The 12,870-nt window shown below is 51.3% G+C and overlaps 2 protein-coding genes across 2 annotated transcripts in view; one reads left to right on the top strand and one right to left on the bottom strand.

Moving 5' to 3' along the window:
• The window catches only part of LMF2 (lipase maturation factor 2), a 35,934-nt gene extending 33,861 nt beyond the window's left edge, over nt 1-2,073 (bottom strand). The window contains exon 1 of the mRNA XM_077472745.1: nt 1,908-2,073. Coding sequence (XP_077328871.1) covers nt 1,908-2,001 — 94 coding nt within the window. The 5' untranslated portion in view covers nt 2,002-2,073. The remainder of the gene's footprint in view (nt 1-1,907) is intronic.
• A 3,671-nt stretch (nt 2,074-5,744) lies between these two features.
• The window catches only part of NCAPH2 (non-SMC condensin II complex subunit H2), a 91,587-nt gene continuing 84,461 nt past the window's right edge, over nt 5,745-12,870 (top strand). The window contains exons 1-2 of the mRNA XM_077472760.1: nt 5,745-5,892; nt 11,636-11,752. Of these exons, the coding sequence (XP_077328886.1) occupies nt 11,645-11,752 (108 nt within the window). The 5' untranslated portion in view covers nt 5,745-5,892; nt 11,636-11,644. The remainder of the gene's footprint in view (nt 5,893-11,635; nt 11,753-12,870) is intronic.

Below are 12,870 nucleotides of genomic sequence, written 5' to 3'. Positions count from 1 at the left end.
AGCACTGTTCTTCTGCAGACATACATGTGATATATGGTTGTACTGTTGATTACTTTTTTTACAATGAATTTGGAGCATCTGTTCTAGAGGATTTTACTTAGCAAAACAATCTTGGCATAGGTTGTAAATCTTCATGCCACTAAGGCTGCTTTCACACTGGGGCGGGAGCAGCGTCGGCGGTAAAGCGCCGCTATTTTTTAGCTGCGCTTTACCGTCGTTTTAGCGGCGGTGTGCGGGCGCTAGCGGGGTGGTTTTAACCCCTGCCAGCGGCCGAAAAGGGGTTAAACCCGCCCGCAAAGCGCCGCTGCAGCGGCGCTTTGCCGGCGGTATTGCCGCGGTGTCCCATTGATTTCAATGGGTAGGAGCGGTATAGGAGCGGTGAATACACCGCTCCTTCACCGCTGCAAAGATGCGGCTAGCAGGACTTTTTTCACCGTCCTGCCAGCGCATCGCTCCAGTGTGAAAGCCCTCCGGCTTTCACACTGGAGTTAAAGGGGCTGGTTTTTTTCAGGCGTTACACAGGCGCTATTTTTAGCGCTGTAACGCCTGAATACCGCCCCAGTGTGAAAGCAGCCTAAGAAAAATGTGTTTTAATTTTTAAACTTCGCTTGCAGGTAAAAAATTGACAGGGGAAAAAAGAAGACAAACTGGAAACTAATGGGGGCCGGGTCTTTTTAAAAGGGAACTTCACCTCCATCCCCCACCCTGTTTAATTTTTAAAAACCCCTTTGTAACCAATGCCGGGTGTCCTGCTGCAATCTTCTTCTGTGATATTATTGGAAGCCAGTTGTCTCTTCTGGGTTCAGGCAGCAGCACCCCCCCCCATTATGTGAAGACAGACCCACCCATCTTTTCCATCTGCAATATGGAAGCCAATGCCTTCTGGCCTATGTGTGTGTAGGGATGGGGTAATAAGGGGATCAAAGTTACATTTCAGTGTGAAGGTCAACAATTTTTGATAGGTAGACCTTTCTACCTTTCTTTTATTCCAGTTCACCCCCTCCAAAAGTTTGAAAGGCTGCGATACAATGACGTCACTCTCATGCATATTTACAGAAGTCAGCCTCGCAGCATGGCACTCTGAGACCACTGAATGCAAAGCATACAACGCATGCGCTAGTGCGATCATCCGCTAAACAGAGCAAATTTTTTTTTCTTTACAGGTACATAACGCCACAAGTTTAGGAGATATTAAAAAAAAAAAAAAAAAAAAAAAAACCCCTTTATTATAAGCCTCCTTGTAGGGACAAGTTTAAACTCAAGTCTACTACAACTTTAGAGTCGGTTCACACTGAGGCAGCGCGACTGCCTCAGGCGACCGGGATCAGACTTTAGCGGCGACTTGCAAAATGACTTCTGTATAGAAGTCAATGCAAGTTGCCCCAAAAGTCGCACAGGAACCATTACTAAGCCGGAGCAACTTGAGTCGCTCCGATTAGAATGGTTCCATTGCACAGAACAGGGGCGCAACTTGTCAGGTGGCTAAGTCGCCTGATGAGTCGCCCCTGTGTGACCTGGTAAGCTGCAATATGTAAAAATTAACTCTATTACTTTTAAAATTGAACATATATATTAGCACACTTGTCCCACTACAAAGTAACTAACATACATTATTTACCATCATCAGGATCATTGTATGTATATATTATTACACACATACACAAAACCATAATGATCCCAATGCTAAATAATGTACATTAGTTACTTTGTAGTGGAACAAGTGTGCTAAGAAAACATCTGTGCATGCAACAAATAAAACAACCACTGAACCCACCTTTGTCTATTACCAAAACTAGTGATCTGCTACAAAGTATCAGTGACCGCCTATCTGTGTGAGAACTGGGCGTTCTATACCATCTGCAAGCACACACCATTATTAGCCCCCACTTTGGCATGCACATCCATACCTGGAATCTGTGTATACAGGGACAGAAAAGCAGACAGGTAAATTCCGCTCATCCCCCACAGGAAGGCACCCCGCACCACACGCTGCTCCCCCATTCTTGCAGACTTTCCGCTCTTTGCAGCTCCACTGGATGAGTCACAACGTGGACGGTCCGCACATGCGTATTACACAGTGTCGCTCGCCCCTACACACAGCGCATGCGCGTGACTTCCATTCAAACGTGCACTTCCTACCGCGCAGGCGCAGTACATTAAACGAGCGGCGTAACACCGGATAACGCTGGACAGTCATGTATGTAGAGCGCATGCGCCTCATGGAGATCTCCTAAAAATAGAACCCCTGAGAGCGGCAAAAAGTGTTCCTAGTCACCAAAACGGAACAGGAAATAATATATATATTTTTAATTTATATACATTTTACAAGCTTTATTTTTTTTTTTTTAGCAAAAGATTTTACAAGCTTTATTAATATCAACAAATTGCAGAAGCTGAACGTTTTAGGAGAAAAACCTGTAGAGCATAGGTGTGCGCAGCCTATTGGATTAGGATGTGTGTGCACCCCAAAGCTCAAACACACATGAGTATATATATATATATATATATATATATATATGTACAAAATGTATAGTGACACTTGTTCGTCTGTAGGCGGAGTCTTATTATAATTAGGGGTGGGGCTCAAAGGGGGTGTGGTCCGAGTCTGAGATGAACGAGGGATGGAGAGAGAAAGAAAGAAAGGGATGGACGGACAGAAGGCCCAGGACTTACACCACAATATAAATATGTGTATTACAGAAAGTTTAACAATCAGCAGATAATGATATTCCTGGTGTTAGTGCTTCAATCATCCCGACACATGATGGGCACTAATTGGCAGCACTGAGGGATACTGATAGGAGGCACTGATAGGCAGCACTGATGGGCATTGATAGGCAGCACAGATGGGCACTGATAGGCAGCACTGATAGGCAACATTGATTGGCAGCACTGATGGGCACTGTTAGACAGCACTCGTAGGAAGCACTGATTGGCACTGATAGGTGGCATTGGTTGGCACTGATAGGCAGCACACATGGGCACTGACAGGCAGCACTAATTCGCACTACTGTTGGGCACTAATAGATGGCAGTGAGAAGCAACACAGATTGGCAGCACTGATAGGTGGCACTGATTGGAAGCACTGATAGGCAGCACTGATAGCTGGCACTGATAGGCAGAACTGATTGACACTGATGGGTGTCATTGGTTGGCACTGATAGGCAGCTCAGATGGACACTGATGGGTAGCACTGATTGGCACTGATAGATGGCAGGGATTGGCAGCACTGATGGGCACTGATAGACGGCACTGATAGGCAGTGCTCATGGGCACTGATAGGTGGCACTGATTGGAAGCACCGATAGGTGGTCTTGGTTGGCACTGATGGCACTCATAGGTACCACTGATAGGTAGCACTGATTGGCACTCATACGCAGCACTGATGGGCACTGATAGGCAGCTATCAAACACCAGCCAAATGATTGGGCTGCTTAAGAAAGGAGATGGGGCCACATACGCAGAGAAGCCTGCCTTTGATAGCTTTCAGTCCTGCCCACCTCCGACATATCCGCCAAGTTTTGACAGCTGGTCTCTGCAAGCAGTTACATTACGGTACAGTTCACATACTGAGCGGCTCTTACAAGCCTCACTATCTGTTCAATGTGAAACAGTTTCACAGGCAGCACGGGCTACACACTCTCTTGCAGCAATTCAGAGCAGATCATGGGAGATAGCCGATGTTCTATCGAGAAATGCCTCCCGTCTAAAAATGCCCCCGATGGGTCTGTGCAATGCGCAGTAACAAATGTCACTCCAGCTGATATGTTGATCAGCTGGTGTGACGTCAACACAGCGCATGTGCAGATCATCTGAGGCATCGGCTGATGCTATGCAAACAGAGGGGAAACGTAGTTGTCAGGTTGAGCCTCGCTGTTGCGGGGCGGGTTGTGGGTGTGCTGTTGAAGGGTGGGTTTTGTGTGTGTTGCCACCCACCCTTAGACACAGCCAAAACCCACCATTCAACACACCAAACCAATCCTGCAACACAGACAAAACCCGCCCTTCAGCACACGGAAAACCCACCCCACAACAGCAAGGCACAATCTGACAAGTACGGTTTTCCTCCTTTGTTTTGAATACTACCCATCCTGCTGAAAAATGCCTCAGACAATCTGCGCATGAGCTCTGTTTACATCACGCCAGCTGATCAACATATCAACATTTTTAGATGGGAGGCATTTCTCGATAGAACAATGCGGTTACACCAACATGCACGGGGGGGGGGGGGGGGGGGGGGGGGGTTAGGGTGTGCCCAGGCACACCCAGTGTGCACGCCTATGCTGTAGAGATAATAGGCAGTAACGTTGGCTCGGTTCACCCTCTAATGCAGAGCTCTTCAGACTTTAGGGGTGGGACAGACTGTTGCCAGTGGGAGTAGACATTGTCTAAGGCTTGGGGGTCAGTGGAGTAAATAATATAGCGCCTGTGGTCTGTAGAAGTCGGAATAGTGCTGCATCATTGGGGTCACTGGGAAGAACAGTGCCCTATTATTGGTGTCAGTGGGAGGAATAGTGCCCCATTATCGGTGTCAGTGGGAGGAATAGTGCCCCATTATCGGTGTCAGTGGGAGGAATAGTGCCCCATTATTGGTGTCAGTGGGAGGAATAGTGCCCCATTATTGGTGTCAATGGGAGGAATAGTGCCCCATTATTGGTGTCATTAGGAGTAATAGTGTCCCATGGTTGAAAAACCGCAGGACATACCAGAAGCCTTTGGAAAAGCGCACCTAACCCACACAAAGAACGCAGTTTATCTGCTCTTTGTACAGAACAGTGTAAAGCCACCCAAAGAAAAAAAGAGAGGGGAAAAAACGCACTGGAATGCATCAAAAATGTGCATCCAGCAAAGCATTTGGAATGCAAAAATTGTGGTGTGAATCAGTTCCAAGATCATTAATTTATTGACAGTTACAACTGACCTGCATGTGATCCTCTGACCTATGTTTGACCTTCTGACCTACATGTGACCATCTGACCTGTGTTTGACCTTCCTTTAAACATCATCTGCCTGCTTTGTGCTGCTTTTGCATTCCCATTGAATTGCTCAGTGAGGGAAGCAACGACTTGGGGCCGTTAGGTAAACCAATCAGTCATGATTCTTGCTTTGCAAACCTGTAGATTGTACAGATCTCCATTGTATGTTCAGGAGAAGAAAATAACAGCTGGTTACATACCTCCCAGCATTTTGTGGTGGGAATGAGGGACACCTACTAGCAAATGTATGTCGGCATAGGACGCACCCCCTTGCAGACCCCCTTAAAGGAGAATTAACCCCCCAAAAAAGGTTAATTAAATCCACAAGTGCTTTTTTTACCACTACTATTCCTTTATATTGGCTTTTAAAATTTACAAATGCAGCAATTGATAAATTGGATGAAAGGTTTAGTACTGGGAAACACCTTTTGAAAGATAAATATATGCATTTTATATACCACTATATAGATCAGACCAAAATGAGGGACAAATGAGGAGGAATGAGGGACACAGGGACATTGCTCCAAATCAGGGACAGTTGGGAGGAATGCGATTAGCTTGATTTCCTATTCAGTTCGTCTATGATCAATGAGACAGGACGGAGGCTGCAGGCTGAGAGCTCTCTTGTTCCATAACTAATCACTAGAGGGCGCAATGGGTCCTTCAGGAAACCAAGGAGGAATCACGTCAACTCGCTTCTGAACAGCGTACGGGACGCCATCTTGCTACACCCATCTCTCAGCCCTCCTACCACACCCAGCTCCCGACAACTGATTGGTGGAATTCGAAGCGTGAGAAAGCCGTGAACTAGGCGGGAAAAACAAAATGGCGTATTGGAGATTGCTGTGATCCGGAAACTAGAAACGGGTTTTATTTGTTGAATATTTTATGTAAGCCGGACCGGCGTGTGACAAAGGTGAGCAGAGGAGGGATGTCTGGGCTGGTCGGGTGGTGTGTGGAGGAGATAGGATGGGAATGTCAGTTGATTGTCGTTCCATTGGTGGTGTGGGGAGATAGGAGGGTCACTGAGCTGTATGGATTTATATGGTTCCCATAATGAGTGCAGCACCGAGTATAACACTCCCTTTATATAAAGAGGACCTGTCATGAGGTGGCCTCCATGGGAAGAGCCTGGTTATTATCATTTTGCTGAGTGATAAGGCTGATCAGCACCATTCAGTTGAACGCCCTGCGTGTTTTTGTATTGTGCGTCTTGGCGCATAACAAGACGCGTGTGCCCGCCGCTTTGGGGGTATTAAGAAATAATGGCACCGCACGCGATGCTCATTTTTAGTAATGTGCACAGAGAAACGTATGTTCCCAGAATGCCGAGGGGCGCACTCTTATCAGCGGGCGCACGTTAATGCGCCCTGTGCAGCTCTGTGTGCGTCCACTTGTCCCATGTCCTTCATCACACGCCAGCAGTGTGTTGGTGTAAAGTATACTTAGCAGACATCAGGCAGATCGCCTTGTCTGTGCACTGCGCAGGTCTGCTGTGAATGGTTCCTAAATCTAGCTTCATATTGTTGTGGGTCCTGCGTGCCCGGGCGTTTTCCTGGGCACAGCAGCTTGTTTATTTGAATGGGCTGCTGTAACTACAGGGAAAAAGACCCTAACCTTTTCACCAAAACGCACCTGCTGGGCAGCCACACAAAGCAACATGGTGCTGTGCCTTCATGCGGCCAAAAACAAATTTTCAGATGCATGGAGGATTTGATTTAAATCAAGTCCATTTAAAGAGTTTGTTAACCCACAAAAATAAAATAATGGATCCTGCTCCTTTTAATACTTTCACCGCCAGGTACGTATGGGCCTCACTGCGGGAGGTATTGCACACAATTTCTCTACTGCCGCCCGATCACTCTCAAGCACCTCTGTGCCACCCCACCATGCTTCCCATACTCTGCCCATCATTGGGCCCTGGATCTCCATGGCGGGTAGAGGGGAAGGAGAGGAGCAGACGTCTGCTCTCCTCTTCTTCATGTGACACAGAAAGCAACGTCTCTGACTTCACTTCTGGGTTAAGCTCTCAGTGTCCCTGGCTCGCTTTGCAGAGAGAGGATGTTTTGCAGTGCGATCTGCATTGCAAAACATTCAGTGGCATACAGGGGAGACATGCAGGGTCTTTTAGACCCTGCATATCTCAAAGAGAACCTGTTGCCTAAAAATCATCATGGGGGATGGGAGGGCAGTACTCACCAATCCCTTTTTTTTTCCTCCATGTTGTGTGGCAGTGGCACTAATATTCAGAACTGGTAGGTGGCACTTTAAAAGGGAGCGGACTGTCAGCAGGTTTTTTTTTTCTTTTTTTTTTGGGTGGGAGGTGGAGGGGGAGTAGATGGTGTCAGTGTGTGTGTTCTTTGTTTTTTTATTTTTTTGTTTTTTACAATTCACTTAAATATTTATTATAATTCTTCCCTTTTTTTTTTATTTTTTATTAGCCCTGTTGGGGCTTTGAGATATCAAGGGTCTAAACCAACCCCTGACATCTCCCCTTTGAGACAGGGAAAATGACTGAGGACACAAATTCCCCAGTCCCTTTGTCTGCGCTGAAATGATTGGAGAGGAGACGGAGGCTCCTCTCAGTTCATAAACTGAAGCATTGTAATCACAGTTTATGATGATCAGTTATGAGTGGGCAGAGTCAGTGATCACTGTGCATTCAGGAAAGGAAGGAGCTGGTAAACAACAGATTTACTGTCTCCTTCCTCCACTCTCCAGCCTGATAGATCCAGGAGAGCGAGCCCGACAGAAGGAGCACACGGGGGAGCCGGAGGGGGGACCCGGACAGGAGGAGGAGCACACGGGGGGACCCAGACAGGAGGAGGAGCATACAGGGGGACCCGGACAGGAGGAGGGGGGACCCGGACAGAAGGAGGCGCACACGGGGGAGCCGGAGGGGGGACCCGGACAGAAGGAGGAACACACGGGGGAGCTGGAGGGGGGACCCGGACAGAAGGAGGAGCACACGGGGGAGCTGGAGGGGGGACCCGGACAGAAGGAGGAGCACACGGGGGAGCCGGAGGGGGGACCCGGACAGAAGGAGGCGCACACGGGGGAGCCGGAGGGGGGACCCGGACAGAAGGAGGAACACACGGGGGAGCCGGAGGGGGACCCGGACAGAAGGAGGAACACACGGGGGAGCCGGAGGGGGGACCCGGACAGAAGGAGGAACACACGGGGGAGCCGGAGGGGGGACCCGGACAGAAGGAGGAGCACACGGGGGAGCCGGAGGGGGGACCCGGACAGAAGGAGGAGCACACGGGGGAGCCGGAGGGGGGACCCGGACAGAAGGAGGAGCACACGGGGGAGCCGGAGGGGGGACCCGGACAGAAGGAGGAGCACACGGGGGAGCCGGAGGGGGGACCCGGACAGAAGGAGGAGCACACGGGGGAGCCGGAGGGGGGACCCGGACAGAAGGAGGAGCACACGGGGGAGCCGGAGGGGGGACCCGGACAGAAGGAGGAGCACACGGGGGAGCCGGAGGGGGGACCCGGACAGAAGGAGGAGCACACGGGGGAGCCGGAGGGGGGACCCGGACAGAAGGAGGAGCACACGGGGGAGCCGGAGGGGGGACCCGGACAGAAGGAGGAGCACACGGGGGAGCCGGAGGGGGGACCCGGACAGAAGGAGGAGCACACGGGGGAGCCGGAGGGGGGACCCGGACAGAAGGAGGAGCACACGGGGGAGCCGGAGGGGGGACCCGGACAGAAGGAGGAGCACACGGGGGAGCCGGAGGGGGGACCCGGACAGAAGGAGGAGCACACGGGGGAGCCGGAGGGGGGACCCGGACAGAAGGAGGAGCACACGGGGGAGCCGGAGGGGGGACCCGGACAGAAGGAGGAGCACACGGGGGAGCCGGAGGGGGGACCCGGACAGAAGGAGGAGCACACGGGGGAGCCGGAGGGGGGACCCGGACAGAAGGAGGAGCACACGGGGGAGCCGGAGGGGGGACCCGGACAGAAGGAGGAGCACACGGGGGAGCCGGAGGGGGGACCCGGACAGAAGGAGGAGCACACGGGGGAGCCGGAGGGGGGACCCGGACAGAAGGAGGAGCACACGGGGGAGCCGGAGGGGGGACCCGGACAGAAGGAGGAGCACACGGGGGAGCCGGAGGGGGGACCCGGACAGAAGGAGGAGCACACGGGGGAGCCGGAGGGGGGACCCGGACAGAAGGAGGAGCACACGGGGGAGCCGGAGGGGGGACCCGGACAGAAGGAGGAGCACACGGGGGAGCCGGAGGGGGGACCCGGACAGAAGGAGGAGCACACGGGGGAGCCGGAGGGGGGACCCGGACAGAAGGAGGAGCACACGGGGGAGCCGGAGGGGGGACCCGGACAGAAGGAGGAGCACACGGGGGAGCCGGAGGGGGACCCGGACAGAAGGAGGAGCACACGGGGGAGCCGGAGGGGGGACCCGGACAGAAGGGGGAGCCGGAGGGGGGACCCGGACAGAAGGGGGAGCCGGAGGGGGGACCCGGACAGAAGGGGGAGCCGGAGGGGGGACCCGGACAGAAGGGGGAGCCGGAGGGGGGACCCGGACAGAAGGGGGAGCCGGAGGGGGGACCCGGACAGAAGGAGGAGCACACGGGGGAGCCGGAGGGGGCACCTGGACAGAAGGGGGAGCCGGAGGGGGCACCCGGACAGAAGGGGGAGCCGGAGGGGGCACCCGGACAGAAGGGGGAGCCGGAGGGGGGAGCACACGGGGGAGCCGGAGGGGGCACCCGCACAGAAGGGGGAGCCGGAGGGGGCACCCGCGCAGAAGGGGGAGCCGGAGGGGGGGACCCGGACAGAAGGAGGAGCACACGGGGGAGCCGGAGGGGGGGACCCGGACAGAAGGAGGAGCACACGGGGGAGCCGGAGGGGGGGACCCGGACAGAAGGAGGAGCACACGGGGGAGCCGGAGGGGGGAACTCGGACAGAAGGAGGAGCACATGGGGGGGCCGGAGGGGGGACCCGGACAGAAGGAGGAGCACACAGGAGAGCCGGAGGGGGGGACCCGGACAGAAGGAGGAGCACATGGGGGAGCCGGAGGGGGGGACCCGGACAGAAGGAGGAGCACATGGGGGAGCCGGAGGCGGGGACCCGGACAGAAGGAGGAGCACACGGGGAGCCGGAGGGGGGGACCCGGACAGAAGGAGGAGCACACGGGGAGCCGGAGGGGGGGACCCGGACAGAAGGAGGAGCACACGGGAGAGCCGGAGGGGGGGACCCGGACAGAAGGAGGAGCACACGGGAGAGCCGGAGGGGGGGACCCGGACAGAAGGAGGAGCACACGGGAGAGCCGGAGGAGGGACCCGGACAGAAGGAGGAGCACACGGGGGAGCTGGACAGAAGGAGGAGCACACAGGGGGGCGATCGGTGGGAGGAGGTACAAGCACCAATCTCCCTGTATAGCTTTCAATAAAGCATCTGACAGCTGTCAGAAAATCGATAAAGGGAGATTGGTACTAGTACCTCCAACCGTACGCTCATCCTCCCCCCCCCCCCCCCCACCCCCCCATCGCATCGATCACCTGTGAGGCTGACCTCCCCCCTCGCTACGTTGTGGATGCCTGGTCCAATAGAACAGGTATCGGTGCAACCCTAAACTAAATTATCAATCTATCTTAAATAGAAAACTATCTTTAGATAGATTTCTTTTTTTTTTTTTTTTACTCGAAATCCAATGATCAGAATTTTATTGATTTTTATCCATCATGCATGGAAGTGCCATTGTGAAATAATGGCACCCCTGCATCTGTTAACCACTTGCTTACTGGGCACTTTTACCCCCTTCCTGTCCAGGCCAGCTTTCAGCGCTGTCATTATGACATTTTTTTATTTTTTTCACACAAATAGATCTTTCTTGGTGGTATTTAATCACCACTTGTTTTTTTTTTTGCTAAATTAATAAAAGACTTAACGTTTTGGGGGGGGGGGGGGGGGGGACAAAAACAGTTTTTCATAATTTGTTATAAAATTTTGCAAACAGTAATTTTTCTCCTTCACTGATCTGCGCTGATGAGGCTGTGCTGATTTGAAGCACTGGCAAGACCACTGATAATCAAGACACTGATTATAAGGGTAGCTGTCCCTTTCACCCAAGACAGTTTTTGGCTCTCCGCTGCTCACGCTGTCAGCGTGGGGAAAGAAATGCGGATTACCTTGTGTTTACATCGTGATCAGCTGGTATTGGACACAGCTGATCGCGTGGTAAAGGGCAGCTGTGATTGGCCCTTTACCCCAATCTGTGGTCAGCTGTGTCCTAAGTGACATAGTGATCACAGAGTGTGCCATCCACTATCATGGAAGGATGTCATGACGCCCTTCGGTCCAGCGCTGCTTTCTTTCTCTCCTCACTGGACTCAATGAGAGCAGCAGAAGCTATTGGCTCCTGCCACGTCAAACAAATTCAGAGGCCAATGAGCGAGGCCAGGCCAATCTCTGTGCGTCTGTAGACTCAGAGTGCAGCTAGGGAGCGAACCTGCACTAGTATTCCCCCCACCCCATCTAATATCAAAAGCAATGTAGCTTTACTTCCTGTTTAGTTTTACAGTGGAATTTTTGGTCATATTTTTTTAAATAAAGGTGTAGAGTATGTTGCTGGAAGAATTTGAGTCATATAATTGTGGTATTTGTGATTCATGAATAGTTCTCGTTTTTGTGTTTCCTTTATAGATATAAACAATGGAAGATGCGGAAACAAGGTTCACGCACCTGCTGCAACCAATCAGGGATATGACCAAAAACTGGGAGGTGGATGTAGCTGCTCAATTGGGGGAGTACTTGGAAGAGGTAGGTTGTTGGTAAATGCTCAAAAATGGTGGTGACTGTAATTTTTAATCCTTTAAAATTTTTACCTATAGTTACATGATTGACTTATTGATATATTTCCAATCTACAAAACGTTAAAGCCTAACTACGGAAACAAAAACAAAAATTCACCATTGCAGTGGAGCAAGGGTTAAAGAGGAAGTAAACTCTCCCACTCTGATGCTTCTTTTCATTTAGTCCATTCTAATAAGTAATAATTTATCAAACTATAGCCACTGTAATCCAGCCCAAAATGCATATTACTTACTGTTTAAAGAAACCGTAAAAAAACTTGTTTCCAGGGGTTAGGCAGCGCCATCTTAAGTATTGTTTTCTGAGTCCACAGTGGAGTGTATTTCTGCCCTTACATGGAGCACTTCCTGTACTGTTAACCAAGCCTCCTTCTCAATCCAACGTTTCTATGGCAACCCTGCTTCCCTGTTCATAGCTGACTTGTTTTATTTCATAGTATTTACTTGTGCCAATGTCTGTTTGCCTTTGTCAGTCTTATCAGCTTCAGCTGATAAGACTGCAGTAATGGCCAAGTTTACACAGCATGTCATGTCACATGGTGTGTAGGAGGAAGCTCTGAATGATTATGCAGCCTCCTGGGATATCGGTGCTGTGCCGTAGGAAGTCCTGATAACAGATGGATAAGCACATAGAGAGTGTGCCGTAAATCAGGGGAGATCTGGGCATGCTCCTTGATGTCATTCTAAAGAACAAAAAGGATTACAACGATACTAAGCAAGTAAGGAGATATCTACAAGCAGTGTTCATTAGGGTTTTGTTATGCTGATTTACATGGGCAAAGTTGTGGGGGAGTGTTTACAACCACTTTAAATGCTTGTAATGTCTAGTCTGTGTTTACCTTTATTCCTTGCTCTAGCAGGGTCACTTAGTGCTGCAACTAGTCCTCTGAAGCTGCTTCTTTAAGCTAAGACTGGCTGTGGTTACACGCCAGCCTCTTGGACATACAAAACAGGCTTAATGTCTCTGTATTGTACGTGATGAGGCTGTGCTCATAAACTGAAGCTTTAAGCAGAGGAGGAGACCTCTGGAATGGGGAGACAAGTAAGCGATACTTTACCAATTTAACT

Source organism: Lithobates pipiens, unplaced genomic scaffold (genome assembly GCF_037356315.1).
Source record: "Lithobates pipiens isolate NorthernLeopardFrog02 unplaced genomic scaffold, aLitPip1_a1.2 Scaffold_8, whole genome shotgun sequence".
NCBI lineage: Eukaryota > Metazoa > Chordata > Amphibia > Anura > Ranidae > Lithobates > Lithobates pipiens.
The sequence above is the reverse complement of the archived record's forward strand: the minus strand, read 5'-3'. Positions and strand labels throughout refer to the sequence as shown.